General features: G+C 28.7%; 1 protein-coding gene across 13 annotated transcripts in view; it reads right to left on the bottom strand.

Annotated features, from left to right (window-relative positions):
• The window catches only part of CaMKII (Calcium/calmodulin-dependent protein kinase II), a 205,810-nt gene that overhangs the window by 101,587 nt on the left and 88,293 nt on the right, over nucleotides 1-15,930 (bottom strand). For all 13 annotated transcript variants that reach the window (XM_085488162.1, XM_029301442.2, XM_029301443.2 and 10 more), the window contains exons 4-9: nucleotides 13,291-13,345; nucleotides 6,315-6,453; nucleotides 5,429-5,531; nucleotides 3,674-3,852; nucleotides 3,318-3,440; nucleotides 463-546 (exon numbers count right to left, since the gene is read on the bottom strand). In XM_085488162.1, the coding sequence (XP_085344288.1) occupies nucleotides 463-546; nucleotides 3,318-3,440; nucleotides 3,674-3,852; nucleotides 5,429-5,531; nucleotides 6,315-6,453; nucleotides 13,291-13,345 (683 nt within the window). The remainder of the gene's footprint in view (nucleotides 1-462; nucleotides 547-3,317; nucleotides 3,441-3,673; nucleotides 3,853-5,428; nucleotides 5,532-6,314; nucleotides 6,454-13,290; nucleotides 13,346-15,930) is intronic.

Below are 15,930 nucleotides of genomic sequence, written 5' to 3'. Positions count from 1 at the left end.
ATAAATTGACAATTTTCTTTTTTAAATAAAAAATAAAAAAATTTATACATTTCTTTCAAGAAACAAAAAACATTTTTTATATTTAAAAAACTTAAGATCTTATAATTCTTAATGTTATAATTTTTATTTAAAATTTTATTTTATAATATCTGCGAAAAAAGTTATATAACATATGTATATATATATATATATATATATATATATATATATATATGTGTGTGTGTATTCATATTTATAATTATATAATATTTTTATTTATTATATAATAATTAAATTTTTTGAAAGAATCTAGTTATTTCAATATTAATCTAATTATTTAAATAAAAAATAAACAAACTGCGAAATCATGACGAGAAATCACAAAATTGTATATCTTTCAATCATGTATATTTAAATTAAAAATGTAAATACATATAAATTAATATACAATGGAATAAAACTTTCTAAAAGAAAGAAACTCACCTTTAATTTGCGCCTTGCATTGAATTTCTTCAAGCAGTCCACGGTCTCTTGTCTGTGCACAACAGACGCAACACGTTCACGTTGCTAAAACACAAAATAAATGAAAAATACATTAGACATCGTTTCCTGAGAAAACAATTAAATCAAATCGCCTAAAATTAGATCTTATATACTTTAAAAATATTATATTTATTGTATATATAATATATTTAATACATAAAAATGTGTTGAAAAAAGAATTTATTCATAAAACATTTATTTGTGCCTTGTATGTATATGTATATACAAGGTGATGCAAATATTCCGGAATAATTTAATATTTTTTATATAATGCATTTACAAAAAAAGTTTTCTATCAAAATTATGAAGTATATAAAATTTACGTCAAATTTAATGCTGAAGTCGACTTGATTTATGTTTGCTATAAACTTAAAATTTAAAATGATATTTATATATACATAAACAAATACACATAAAAAAAATATTTGAATATTTAAAAAAAAATCCAAGCATCCTAAATATTATTCACTAGACGGAAAAGAAAAAGTGCTAAAATACTAAATAAATATTTTGAAACTACACTTTTTTCAAAAATGCATTGTTTACAAGGTAATCAGTCCTCCTGCAAATTTTCATGTATCCACTGAATTGAAATAATTATTTTAAATATCTCAAAAAAATATTTATCAAAGAAGAAAATGTTTTGGACAAAAATTGTTTATTTTTTTATATTCTTTCCAAAGAAGTGTCACTTGAGTACTCGTTCTATTTTTTATCAATTACGATTGTTTATCAATCCATAAATATACTTCAAGAGGGAAAGGGACACAATAAATTAGAATAACATCATTAATTATCTTTTGAAATCTTACAACTTTTACGGAAAACTTTTTCTTCAAAAATTGTTTTGGAACATTTGCACACCACCTTTTATAAATATATGCACATGTAAATGTTTCACAACATTTCTGTATAATATTTTGATAGTATTGATTTGCATTCTAAAGTAAAAGTCTTAAAAATACAAAAGTATCAAGGTTATCAGTTTTTGAAGTATAAGCGATCAAAATTTATTAATGATATTATAAAATTCGCACGCTTAGACTCGTAACTACATATATTTATATTTTATCGATCTGTAATTTATTATTGCTTTTAAAAGACAAATAATAAATTTAATTTCTATGTATACTTTCTTAATCAAAACAAAATAGAATCTCGTTTTTAAATGTGTAAACATATTAATTTATAATTTTATTTAAATATAACAATTAATCAACTATTTGAATTATTAATTTATTTAATTAAATGTTTAGAAAGAATTGAATATTTTGCGTATAACAATTATAACTCGTTATATTAGCTAACTACTGTACATAGTTAATTAATACACATACATAAGAAATCAGTAGGATGATACAATTTTATATCATCTAATTAAAATCATTAACAGATGACAGATCAGTATCTACGCTTAGTCTCAATCTTTTCGTATTAGAATTTTTTACTCCATTTTATTCCAGAATAACTAAAATACTGTAGTTGATACTTAAACTATCCCATAAGATTCTTAAACATGCTAATAACTTGAAAATTACATATTATGGAAAAAATATTTCAAACAAAAGTTTTTTAAGATTTCAAGAGTAATTTTTAAGGATCAAGGAAAACGTAATTTCCTTTATCAATCTAGTAACGTAAATAATGTATATCTAAGTAGTTCCTAACAATACAAGTGTTTTGTGTGAAAACATCGTCATGCTGCAATCACAGCAAGCTCTGCCTCTGCTTTGTATACAAATCGATATTTTCTAAGAGCATCGCTAGTTAATATTCAAAAAAATGTAAATAAGCTTGGCCATTAACATTTCCTTCGTAAAGTGAATAAATTTACGATACTGCCATTGATAATATCATATCGTAAATTAAGATTTTAACGCTATTAATAGTGGTCAGTTTATTAAAATCAATAAGAGTTTTCGAAAATAATAAGAATTAATAACGAGAATTTTGATTTAATATTCCAATATCATTAGACAATTGCGTAATTGCTGAAGAGCATGTAATTAAAAAAAGATTGAAATTGTTTGATATAAACTTACATGTTTGTCAAATAAGAATATTTGTTGAATAGTTGTTAATAAATATGAATAGGCAAATGCTGAACTTGTGTATTCATATAAGTAAAATCATACAGCTCCAAAAAATTACCAGATCTCTTTCCGATAGATTTTATGGCAGCTATATAAAAAAATAGTCTTGTTTGCAACAATGACTAATGATCTCTCCACTATAAATACATCCCTCTTTACAACTGAGGAATGCAAATATATAATTACTTATAAAATTAATTCTCATAGTACTCAAATTTTAAGGATTTATAACTTGAAGATTTTTTGATAAAAAATTATTTTGTTTGCTTCATTTTAAAAATTTCCAATATTAGCTATAAGGACATATAATAAGAAAATAAGGATTTTCAATTAAAAAATGTTAACTAATCTTGCCAATGGACTCCATAGCGCATTTACCTCATATCAATATTTTCATATATCCTCCTTGAAATCCTAAAAAATTCTCCAAAACATTCTGGATAACATGTTTCCGAGTTATTAGTGTGTCAAATTTAAAGTAGGACATTCTGTATATAAAAGTGTCTTGCCTATATAAAACTTGTAAAATTATAATTTGTACATTACTTTATCTAGATATTATAGAAACATTTATAATTTAGTTAGATTTCTGTATGAGAATTAAATAAAAATTAATCATAACAAAGAGACTAGCATTACTGTCTAGTTTATTACTTTTTTATGTAATATAAATATATATTATGTCGATTAAGATTAACTTACGCAAATCCATGGATGTTTCAATGCCTCGCTGGCAGTAATTCTTTTTCCTGGATTTACTGTTAGCATCTGATTGATAAGATTCTTGGCTTCTGGCGTGACGGTGTCCCATTCTGGACTCGGATACTGCACAAATAAGCATAAAAGCAATATTAATACGAGATATTTTTACATACTTATATATAAATAATTACAAGAAAACTATAATGTCAAATAAATATAATATATATTATTATATTAAACCTCTTTTGCACAACACATTTTTCTTTTTTTTCTTATAGCACTTCTTATCAAGCTTTCGGATAAAATGTTTTAGTCTAGAGATTTAAAAAATTTATGATTATGCAGATAATACGTACATCGTATGATCCAGCCTTGATCTGCCCATAAAGTCGATGCTGGTCCTCGTCCCAAAACGGCGGGTAGCCAACAAGAAGAATGTATAGGATAACACCGCACGCCCATATATCGACTGCTTTCCCATAAGGTTCTTTCTTTAGCACTTCCGGACTGAGGTAACCGGGTGTTCCAGCGAAACCTTTTTTACCAATCATTCGGATTCATTTACTCTCCAAAAATATACAAAAATTAAAAGGATCAGGGCGTTACGTGCGCGAAACGTTTTTGGATATTACTACTTTTTGTCTAAACTAACTTTCTCTTATTTAAAAGGCAAACATAACTATCAAAAAATTTTTATCGCAATTAAAATATTAAAAAATTAATAATAAACTTGATTTATCAATATAAGACATCATTTTTCTCGATTACATCTAACTCATTAATATGCGACAAAAGCTGATAACTATATTATTTTGGTAATTAATAATACTTCTGTAATACTGCGATTTTCATCTCAAAATTTTTGTAAAACAAATTAAAAAATGCAATATAAGACAATAACGGAAGAAAAGTAAAAGGAAAATAAAAATTTCGTAATTAATAGCCACACGAAAAATTAAATCGTATAGTCATCAGCATTATTAAAATTTTTATGATTCTTTGTCACACGTATAATTAATTGTAGATAGCATGCGCCATTACGTAAGCATTATGGTTGCAATCGAAACGCGGTCGCTTTGGTGCAGCAGAAGTACCGGTCGAGTAATTAAACGTCTATGTCCTATTACGCCAGCAGTTAAATATCTCGACCATTTTGCTATTTATTCGCTTCATACCTTTCCCATATATATATATAAAAATCTATGACAATTTTTAACTTCTCAATGTGAAAACTTAAAATTTTCTTGATAAAATCGTTTTTCAAAAATTTTTTATTACTGAGTTATCACGAATTAAGTATAATAAAAAATGAGCATTTTAACTTTGATTATTCATAATTTCGTTAAAAATCCACAATTCGAGAAACAGATTCTTAAGATTGAAACTTTGCTCGAATAGTATAATTGCTAAATTTGTTTAAAAACATGTAAATATAATTAAAATGAATGAAAATAATATAAAAATTTACGATTTTTTTCATTTTTATATTGATCCAGAAAACAATTATAAAGAACAACAATAAAAATTTATTCTTCATGTTTTTTTGTACTTTTAGTAATCCGCATTTTAAAAAATTTACCGAATAGCTATACATTTTTTTATAGTAGCCACTATAATTTTTTGATGTAAAATGTAATAATAAAAATGGTGAAATTGCTTAATTTCATTGAAAAATAAAGGTCAATAAACATTAAAAAATTGATTTCCAGTATACTGATACTATGTACATTAATCTTTACTAATTAATTAATGCAAAGAATTTGAAAGATTCGACAATTTTGCGTCTTAATAAATCTAACACAAAACATTAACAATGAAGCTAAAATAAGGATTGTTCATTTTCAAGTTATTACTATCTCAAATAAATAGTCAATAATTATTACAAGGCGTAATTATTAGCCATAATAACTAATCTTTCATAATAGCTCTTATGGAAAGGAACGATCCGAATCTTCGTGTTAATTAAAATTCAAATATCACCGTGTATCAAAGCATCATCAACGCACGCTCTTCTGTTCACAGGGATCGTCCGCAGTAGCATTACGTCGCCATCAACAATATAAACTGAAATTTCGATGATTAATTCATTAGGAAAATCGGATCCCACTTACCATACCATGCTTGTGCTTCACCCTGCACCTCGATTGCCAGACCAAAATCCGCTAATTTCACAGCCGCCCCTTTCGCCTTGCTCGCGAGAAGTAAATTTTCGGGCTACAATAAAAAATTACAGATTTGTCGCCATTGTCAAACCTTTCCTCTTCTCCTCTTATAATATATGTGATTTTTTTTATCTTTATATGCGGATTAAAATCTTCATTAAAATTAAAATTAAATGTGAAATTTTGTAATGTGATTTTCTTGACATTGAAACTGATTGTAATGTTATATGTAATTTTTTTCGTTTGCCGAGATTGAAATTGAAAATGCGACTCTGTAAATTAATTATTTAATTCTGAAAGTAGAGATGTTGACATGTGGCCTCACATGGAAAATCACTACTACTAAGCGAAAGGTTCGAATCCGATTCGATCTTAAACACTCTATTTGCCTCATAAAAGGTTTTTAAAAAAGGATTTATGAAAGAAGAGAAGAAGGAGAAAAAATAGTTGAAGAGTGAAAAGGAGGAAGAGGAGGAAGAAGGGGAAGATGAGAGAAAGAAGGAAAAAAGGTATATAGTCGTAATGTCGCTTATGGCTAGATTTGAAAAAGTTAAAGAATTATTATAAAAGGTTCGGATCCTTGCAAAAAAGCATCTTTGTAACTCTAAAGAGATCAAATAAACGCTATATTGTTATTATTTTTAAAGAATACGTCGTGTTGTTAATTATCTAGGTTTCGAACGTGAGAAATCCCATAAAAATCATAGAAAATGGACAAAACATTGTACAAATGTGGAAAAATAAACTACGCGAAAGCTTGCTTGATCTATTTCAACGTCGGCTCTGGAAGCGCGCATAGGTCCCGTTTATTAAATTCCTCTTTTTCTCTACATACTTTCAGATCTCGGTGCACGACTCCGTTATGATGGCAGTGGTGAACGCTTTCCAAAATTTGTTGAATACAGTGTGAGGCGTCAGCTTCGCTGTAGAATTCTCGAGCGACGATGTCCTCGAATAGTTCTCCGCCGGTGACTCTGTAAGTGTTTTACGTTTTAATTATATTTCACTAAAATGTGCTGTGTGGAAAATTGCAGAGTAGCAGAACGTTTAATTTCAGAAATAAAATAGAGAAAAAATTTGCGTAAATAGTAACGTGAACTTGTTTTCAAAAAACCGCTTATATTTGAACAACTCTTATAAAAAGAATCAATACTTTCTGTAACATAATATGTATACGTAAGTAAAAATAGTGTAATAAAATATTTGACTTCATAACATATAGAAATAACTATATTGTATCAAAATATGGAAATATTGCGCAATCGAATAAAATATCTTTAAAAAAATATGTATCGCTTATCTATCTATATTCTTATATACACATATATATATATATATATATATATATATATATATATATATGAAGATTTAGTGATTACATGAGATTCTTCAAAATAATTATTTATTCATTTAATGATAATTCTGCTCGTATTCCAATTTCGAAGTCTAGTGAACGTTCCGAAAGGACAGATTCAGAGTTAAATTTAAATACGAGAAATCAAATGCTACAACTAACGATAAACCTCTAGCAATTTTGCAAAATGTTATAAGAAATCTATATAAAGGCCTTTCAAAAGTAATTCAACAAAATGATATAAATAAAATTTCGGTTCAGAAAATCCTAAAAATAAATAGTTGAGTATCTTTGGCTTGTTCAGGAATTATTAGAGAATGATTTTGATAGAAAAGTTGAATTTTTAATTAAATAAGTTTGATAACAACTTGTTGATAATAATCAATTTTTAAATTAGATTTGTTTTTCTGCAGCTACTTTTGTATTAAATAAACATGTTAATTGTCATAATTGCAGATATTAAATTGATAAAAATCCCAGGGTTGGGAAGTAACGAGTTACTTGTAACGAAGTTACAGCTACAATTACTTTTTTTCGGTAACTATAACTTAACTTCGTTACTTTTCTCCATCTGTAACTGTAACTGTAACTTAGTTACATTTTTTTAGTAACTAGTAACTATTTTAATAGTTACTTTATTAGTTACTTTTTTTGGAAACATGCGCTAAAAGTATTGTTTAAGTATGGTAGCCGTTATATTATTAAATTAAATTTTGATAACAGTAGCATATGGATCTTCATATGATTTAATCTTTTACCTAAAATTTTCATTTTGTGTACATAAAATAATATAACACATAATTAAGATCGACCAATCACAGTCAAATATTTAAAAAAATTCTTAAAGGTAATAATTGATCGATTTGCTTGCGACTTTGCGATTACCATTTAGTAACTTACTATAACTATTTTTACTGTTGTATATAAAGGTCATTCATACATTGATGTTAATTGCAAAGTCGCAAGCAAATCGATCAATATTACATTCAAGAATTTTTTTAAATACTTGACTGTAATTGTGCATAAAATGTAAGCTCCTTATATTTAAAACAATGTATAATTATTTTTAAAAAGTAACTGAAAAGTAACGACTCGTTACTTTTAGAGTAACTGTAACTGTAACGAGTTATTTTTTAAAATCGGTAACTTGTAACTGTAACTAGTTACTTTTTCAATGAAATAACTGTAACTGTAACTAGTTACTTTTACAAAGTAACTTTCCCAACCCTGAAAAATCCTCACTGGATGAGAAATCATACGCAGCATTTTTAGAAGATAACTGTTTAGGCTGGATTATTGGTTTCCATACTTAAGTCGAATGGACTCTCTACAATTTCTTTTTTTCACTCAATACTATATCTCGACTTTAAAAAAAATTAATTTAAAGAAATAAACCAAGAAACCTGATAACCAAGTTTCAACAATTTTGAAATTCTAACTTCAATAAAAGATATAATGCAAGATGTTAATTTTAACTAATAAATAAACATTTTAACGAAACGATGGTGTTAGAACTGAAGGCAGTGAGTTTGAAACTAAAATCACTTTATGATTTAATCCGATATGATATAGTTTAATACAAGATCCAATTACGATGAAACTATATATCATTCAGGTAAAAATGCCACTGATATTCAGATTCTAAACTCTTAAGTCAATCGCCTAAAAAGTAGTCTTAGAATACCCAAACTAATATTTTCTTAATAAAATGTCATAGAAACCAAACAGTAATTAATTAGTAATAAAAGGACAAATATGTCTCTCAATGAAAAATAAATTTTAAACCTACACATGCGTTTGCCTGACAGATCAATCTTATATATCTGCGTTGCGCTGAAATTTAGAGAATATTAAAAGTGTCAATCCTATATGATTGCCGCTCCGTACCCTATAACTCTTCAATGGTTAAAAACTATTTCATTAAACAAAAGTTCCACTTTAAAAATTTTTTAAACCATTCATTTTTTAAACGTGCGACTCTCGATTTATAGAAAGTTCTTATTGAAACATTGATTCGTTGAACTTTTTTACGTATTTAATGGAAGAGCCGCATGCAATGACCAAAGATATATGCAAAGTACTCTTCAGAACAGAAATTCAGACAATAATCACAGTCGGATATGCATTATCATTATTATTAGACGCAACAGTCTTTTCATTACTATACCACACTTCTGAGCATCTAATCTATTTCGATCTGACTTAAAATACTGTATAGCCTCTCTTGGGTATCCTCTCTTGCGTCATGCAATTGTGCTATTTATTCAAAATTTAATGTCTCAAATGAAAATGTTCTTATAACTTATTTGTACATTGTGAGTAATATTTATTCAATTTCTTTAGCCACCAGCTCTACAGAGTAATTGTAAATTAACATTTGCTGATCCCCAGTTACTGTCGTTTCATCTGTGCTTGCATTAAGATATATTCTATTATAATATATGTATAGTGCTTAATTTCTATTAGTCTTTTGACTGAGGTTAAATTTCATGCTTTTACAATTATTTGCTGCGCTTCTGTTACTCTTTTAATTTCCTCTACATCACTTTTTGTAGGGTTCAATTATTTATATTGACAACTAGTAGATCCATAGAATTTTTCCATTAATTACCTCTTTATCACTTGCAAGGTTCAGTTGTTTATACTAGTAAACCCGTGAGCATTTCCTTTTTAAATTTTCGCCCTACTCTATCTTTTACCTTTTTATTGTCTATTTTTTACTATTTATTTGCGGAATACTACAAAAGAATAAAGAAATCACGTATGCAAAAATATATAAAGAATCATCGAAACAGCCAAATAAAATTTATGTCGTTTATGTTTGACAAATACAGTTATTAAACTTATTGTTAAACGCATACTTTGACAATTACACCTATGCAATTTAAATTTAAACCTACAATTTTAATTTTAATTTAATATATGTATATGCGAGCGGCGACTTATACATTTTTTATTATCCTTGGTAATAAGGATGTCTTGTATAATAAAAATTTACATCAGATGAGAGAAAAAAATATTCCCAGATTTAGACAAGAATATTCAAGAAACCTTATAGAAGGACGATGACACCTTACTTTCAGTAAAAAATTAGGAGATTTCGGACATAAAAATATGTGTGAAAATTGGGAAAACTAAAAGACGCAATTTATCAAAAAAATCATCAATCTTTAAAAATTCGAGATCTTTAAAACCCCACGAGACCATCAATAAAGACCATAGAAATCTTATAGTCAAAAAGACGCCGAAAAAATCAGACATCGCAGAATTCCAAACAATCATCATTTAGGATAAAGTATCAATAAAAAAAGGAAAATTTCGTTGACAAGCTAGACTAATTTAAACAACTAGAAAAGCAACAATAAGAATAAAATTATTATCAAGGCCATAGAGAATTATAAAATTCTTTTCTATATACTCCAATAGAATCCTTGTTCAAACAGTTAGATTCAAGATCAATATAGAAAATAGAGTTACCTAAGAAAGAAGTGAAAAGTTTCAGGATCAATTAGACCATGCGTTCCAACATAAGAATAATATATGTCTCACCAATCTTTCTAATTAATAAATCAGAAGAAAGCTTTATTTATAATAATTAATCTAAATCGGCTAAATTAATCTAAATAAATTTGTAGATACACCACACTTCAAATTTAAAAACCTAAGAGTGGCAGCTAACATCAAATTATTTGATGCATGTTATATGAGTCATATAGACTTAAAAGACACTTTGACGATATCAATTACGAGAGTTATAAAAAATACTTTCATTTTGATCTAAAGAAAGAGCTCTACGAGTTCATCTGTTTACCATTTGAACTCAACTCGAACCTCTTTGTTTTTACAAAAATCATGCGTTCGGCTGTGAGCTATCTCCGGAACAAAATATACTCGATAATATAGTTTAGTAATTTCCTGATTTTAGGCTATTCCTATGAAGCCTGCAAAAATTCAAAAATAGTGATAAACAATATAATACAGTAATTGGGGGTCTTACAATGATTACAGGGAGGTATTACAATTCGAGAAAAGTACAATAAAAATTCCAGCAAAAAATGTGAATTTCTAAGCTTTATTTTGTTTTTTCTATGTAACATTAAATACCACAAGATAAACGAGCAAGCTGATGAATATCCAGGAGGATATCTAGAAGACTTAAGATGGTAAGCAAAACATTATCTATAACATATTAATTGATCAGACGTGACTACTACGTGAAAATTATCTTCTCGGATGCCTCGAATTCAGGCTGAAGCACTTTTTTGCAACAAAGAAAAAGCACATAAACCAAATTTATTTCTCCCGAACATATTAATGTTTCCTTTTTGTTAAATACAATTTTATATGCTCTGTGCTAATCTTTATTTTATGTCCTTATTGATCTCTTCTAATTCCTCCCTTCCAATTTGTATTTTAGTTTTAGTTCTGTCTTTGCTTACATACTAAAATTTTGGTTTTCTTTTTATTGATTTTTATACTGTGATCCTCTGTCAGGATTGTTTCCATTTCGTTCAATGCCACTTTCAATTTCTCTTTGCTAATACTGCTATATCGTCCGTAATCTAAGCATATCTATTGTTTGTCCTTGTATGTTAGTTCCAAAATCTACTCTAGCTTTAATATTATCAATCGCCTCTTCAATATATAAGTTGAAATTTAGCGGAGATAACGTGCATCTCTGTCTCTCTCCTTCCCTAGTATTCACTTCTCTACGTTCCTGCTCAATTTCTATCATCTCCGTTAGATCTTTATACAAATTATCTTGTACAAATTACCTTCTAGCCTTATATTTCATTTCTACATTTTTAAGTATTTCGCACATCTTCCATTTTAAGTTACCGAAAACTTTTTCCAAATTAATCTTATGTAAATCTTTCCTTTTTCTATTGTTTTTTCTATTATTATTCGTAGAGTTAGAATAACCTCGCGCGTTCTTCTGTTTTATCCGAAATGGTTTTATTACCCTAATATTTCTTCTGCTCTTTTTCTTCAACTCAATGGAAAAAAACCAAATAAACATATTTATTCACAAACTATCAGCCACGATTGTACACAGGTCTTACAACTATGGCGAATTTCAATGGTGGAGAGCGACTCGGATATTGAAGCAGTTTTGTAATTTATAACATCGCCATTATGCGTCGCTACTATCGACTGCGCTTGGTAAACGCAAACTTCAAATTTCTTGTAGAGATGTCAATATATCGAAAATCGAAACAAAATATCGTGTTTGAATATTCAGAGGTGCCACAGATATGTCGAGAAATATTTTAATATATTTGTTAGTTTTTTAAATATTCATATTTACAACAAAATAATAGCTCGGTAAATATTTTTATATATAATCATATGTATAAAAATGTAAAATTATATAGAAATATATAATATTTATAGCAGAGTTTTGACTATATAGTTATATGTCACACGCAGGAGCACTCGATCACAACGCTCCTTGTGACCAGACTGTGAATTATAAAACACGATTTCAATATGTGCGTCACCCCCCACCACCGGAGTTGCAAGATCTAAAGAATGATCCCAACAAACACGGTATATAAATGTTATATATATATGTAAGTATTCAAGCATGTTACATGTAACATATATGTTAGTTGTAATTTCCCACTCATAGATGTAACATTTTTAATATTACATATATTACATTGTAGTTATATTGTCATTATATCCCAAGATAGCACTGACTTATCAATACATCAATGTGCTATTTGGTATATAATTACAATATAACTACAATGTAATATGTTATATTAAAAATGTTACATCTATGAGTGGGAAATTACAACTAACATGGATGTTACATGTAACGTACACGTTATATTATCTGTTATATTCCGTTTTATTATAGCAATGTAACAATTATATATCAGTGTTTGCTGGGATGTATATGACCGTGCTATCAGCAAATGAATAAAAAACATTGTATTCAAATGTTGAATAGACGAAGACTTTACCGCGTACAGCACATGTTGTCTTTTAAAGAAGACTGTTGAATATTAATGGTATCAGAAACAGCAAGATGATTAAATTCAGCAGGCTTGTTATTATAATAGATAATTGACAATGATAAAAATTTTGCATCGACTGTTTTATAATATATGATGATTAGTAAAAGTAGACTGGAGAAATTGGAAATGATAAAAAGAAAAAAAAACGAAGAGAATGTTGTGTCTCTAAATGTATATATTGTTATCTCAAGAACAAGATGCGTAATACAATGTAATACAATTTTTTCTCCTTGGATGTGTATATGTGTAGAGAGAAAGTATGTGTGTATATGAAAAAAAAATGTTTAAAAACATGAATCATAATTCATGGATTATCATATATAACCATTTGATATAATATATGTATTATCACATATAACCGCATTCGAATATACAACCATTCAAATTTAAGTCACTAATACATAATAAATAAATAATTCTAGTATACTCACAGATCAAAGACGAGATAATGAAAATTCTCTTCTTGTATACTATCGTGCAATCTCACTGTAACAGAAAGAATGACGAGATATAAAGTTACTTGTCACAATAATTTCTTATTGTAAATGGTTACTATATTCATAAACATATTTTGAAAGGAACATAATATTATACAATATCACTATCATTAAGTACGATTTCATTGTTTGGTGCCTCTGTTGTATATTAGTGTTTATAAATTTTCTCTTTTCTTCAAAAAAAACCAAATAGTCTCTCGATAATATTAGAACTACTATTGACATAATAGGTTTGTCAAAATATCGGCATGCTGTTTCTCTTCGATGCTCTAAACAAGAATATTTTTTCTTCCATACGTAGAAACGTACATCGATGTGTTTGGCCCTCTTGTGAAACACAGAGTCAAACAATTTTTATCCGGCTTATGGTACTCTGATAGTCCATGTATATCATTGTGGATAAATCATTGATTGTGAGCAATTTATTGATGAGGGCTTTTATCCAAGTTATTTCTTTAGCTGTTTGAAACGCAACCATGTACTCCGCGTCTGTGATTGATAACGCAACATGTTTCTGCAAAATCGTTCCCGAAGCTAGTTTTAGGACATCGTTGTCGATCTTCGTGTTTCCAGGTTTCCAACATAATCTGCATCGCGATATACAAGCGTAGCTTTCTCCTTTGGTTCATACTTGAACTCGAATCTGTGGTTGATCATTCTAAAATATGTTAATATTCATTTCACAATCTTCCAATGGACTGTTAAGGATTTTTCTAAGTAACAAACAGCGAACATAATATCTAGTCTTGCCGTTAACAGATACATAAAGCTTCCGATTACCTCACAATAGAGCGTTGTCATGACATTTTCATCTTCTGTTTATGCAAGGCATAATTTTTTATATGGATCCGCAGAAATGGCCACGAGATTGACTTCTTCCATTGAATCGCTTCTTTTTATATAAGCCTCTTGGTGCAGAAAAATTGATCTATTGGATGTACACTCTATGTGAATACCTAAGAACATGTTTGCGTTGTGGTGCGTTATTTCAAATTCAGCTTTGAGTTCGTTAACAAGCTTGTCTATTAAATCTTGGTCTTGTACCACTATCAATCTATCGTCTATATATATATCGTCTATATATATATATATATTGTTAAAATTAATTTTTGTTTTTGGATTTAAATATGCATGAATTTGCTTTTATTGCATACAGATCAAATTTTTGTAAGAATTCGATAAAGCGTCTGTTTCAACAACGAGAGGATTGCTTTAGACCATACAGGTTACGTTTCAATTTGCCCTGCCAGTCTCATCATCGTATCCTTCCAGTTGCATATAAAGTTTCTTCGATGTCTCTATACAAAAAAAGCCGTCGAACTATCTTATCTGCATGTTTTCGTAGAAAGTTATGGCGAGAACGGCTCCAATTGAATCAAACCAAACTACAGGGCTATGTTTTCTGATAGTCAATCCCTGATCGCTGTCTGAATCCTCACACGACATGTTTCGTCTTGTACCAACAAATGTTATCGTCGGCATCTCTTTTTATCGATTTACAGTCAATTATTGAGTTCTTTAATGTTTCCATGCGTAATTTTGAATGAGTGATTTATATTTCTTGCCCATTACTTTCTTCCACTGTACCGCTTTTTCATTTTGGATAGCTTCTTAATATAAGAGGCTCCCCAATTTCAACTAGTAATAGATCATTTTGATACTTTGCAATATCGCTCTATTTCGGAGTTGATATTCTTCATGCTGAATCCGATTTTCCTCGTTCTCAGCGTTTATTTCTCCCGCTACAGGCTGGACTTCAGCATTTGATTCATCGAGTTTATCCGCTTCCATCACATCTCTATCAATCTGGTTTTCAGGCTGTGATTTACTGTCTTTAATTGGTCTATTATCATTTTTCAGTTAAGTCTTCATTCTCGCTTGTATTGCTTTCTTTGCCGACCTATAGAATGTCATCATCCTGTTCTTTCTGCACTATTGTTTTATTTAATCTACCCATAAAAATGATATCTCCGATAATCGCGATTTTGTTTCATTGAGAATACTATATCCGATATCCTTTAGTTTCTCCGCCATAACTAATGAAGTATCGCCTGCTTTTGCATTCAGATGATAGGCATGTCTCTTTTGGCACATGCACATATACTTCTTCGCCAAAGATGTGTATATCTTTTATATGTTCGTCTTTCATTGAATTAATTAATCTGTAGTTCCAATGATATTGCTCCTTTGATGTTGTTTGTGCAAATCTATTTATCAATTCTTTCAATTCGCTATTGACGAATTCGAGTCCATTGTTCTCTTTAATTAGACATATGATCACTGGCTTTAGAATCCAGAACCCAGTTTACATCTGTCATATGTTCTAAAGACGCTGACATAAGAGCTTCACTCACTTCACCGTCCAGCTTCTTTTTTAATATATACTGTTGCCTGCTTATCCTCCTTTGTCATCATCTTTTTCTGCAAACACCCTCAAGCTCAGTGCCCAGATTCTCCGCATACATAGTATTTACTTGATTCCGATATCTTCTTTGATTTGATACCTCTATCTTTGATTTCCTATGCTGAGCTTTGGATGAGAAAGCATTTCCGTTCTTGTTCTTTCGCGTAGTA

The sequence above is a fragment of the Nylanderia fulva genome, unplaced genomic scaffold (assembly GCF_048542155.1).
Source record: "Nylanderia fulva isolate GAGA-0341 unplaced genomic scaffold, ASM4854215v1 Scaffold64, whole genome shotgun sequence".
Taxonomy (NCBI): Eukaryota; Metazoa; Arthropoda; class Insecta; order Hymenoptera; family Formicidae; genus Nylanderia; species Nylanderia fulva.
This window is presented reverse-complemented; position numbering and strand designations above follow the sequence as displayed.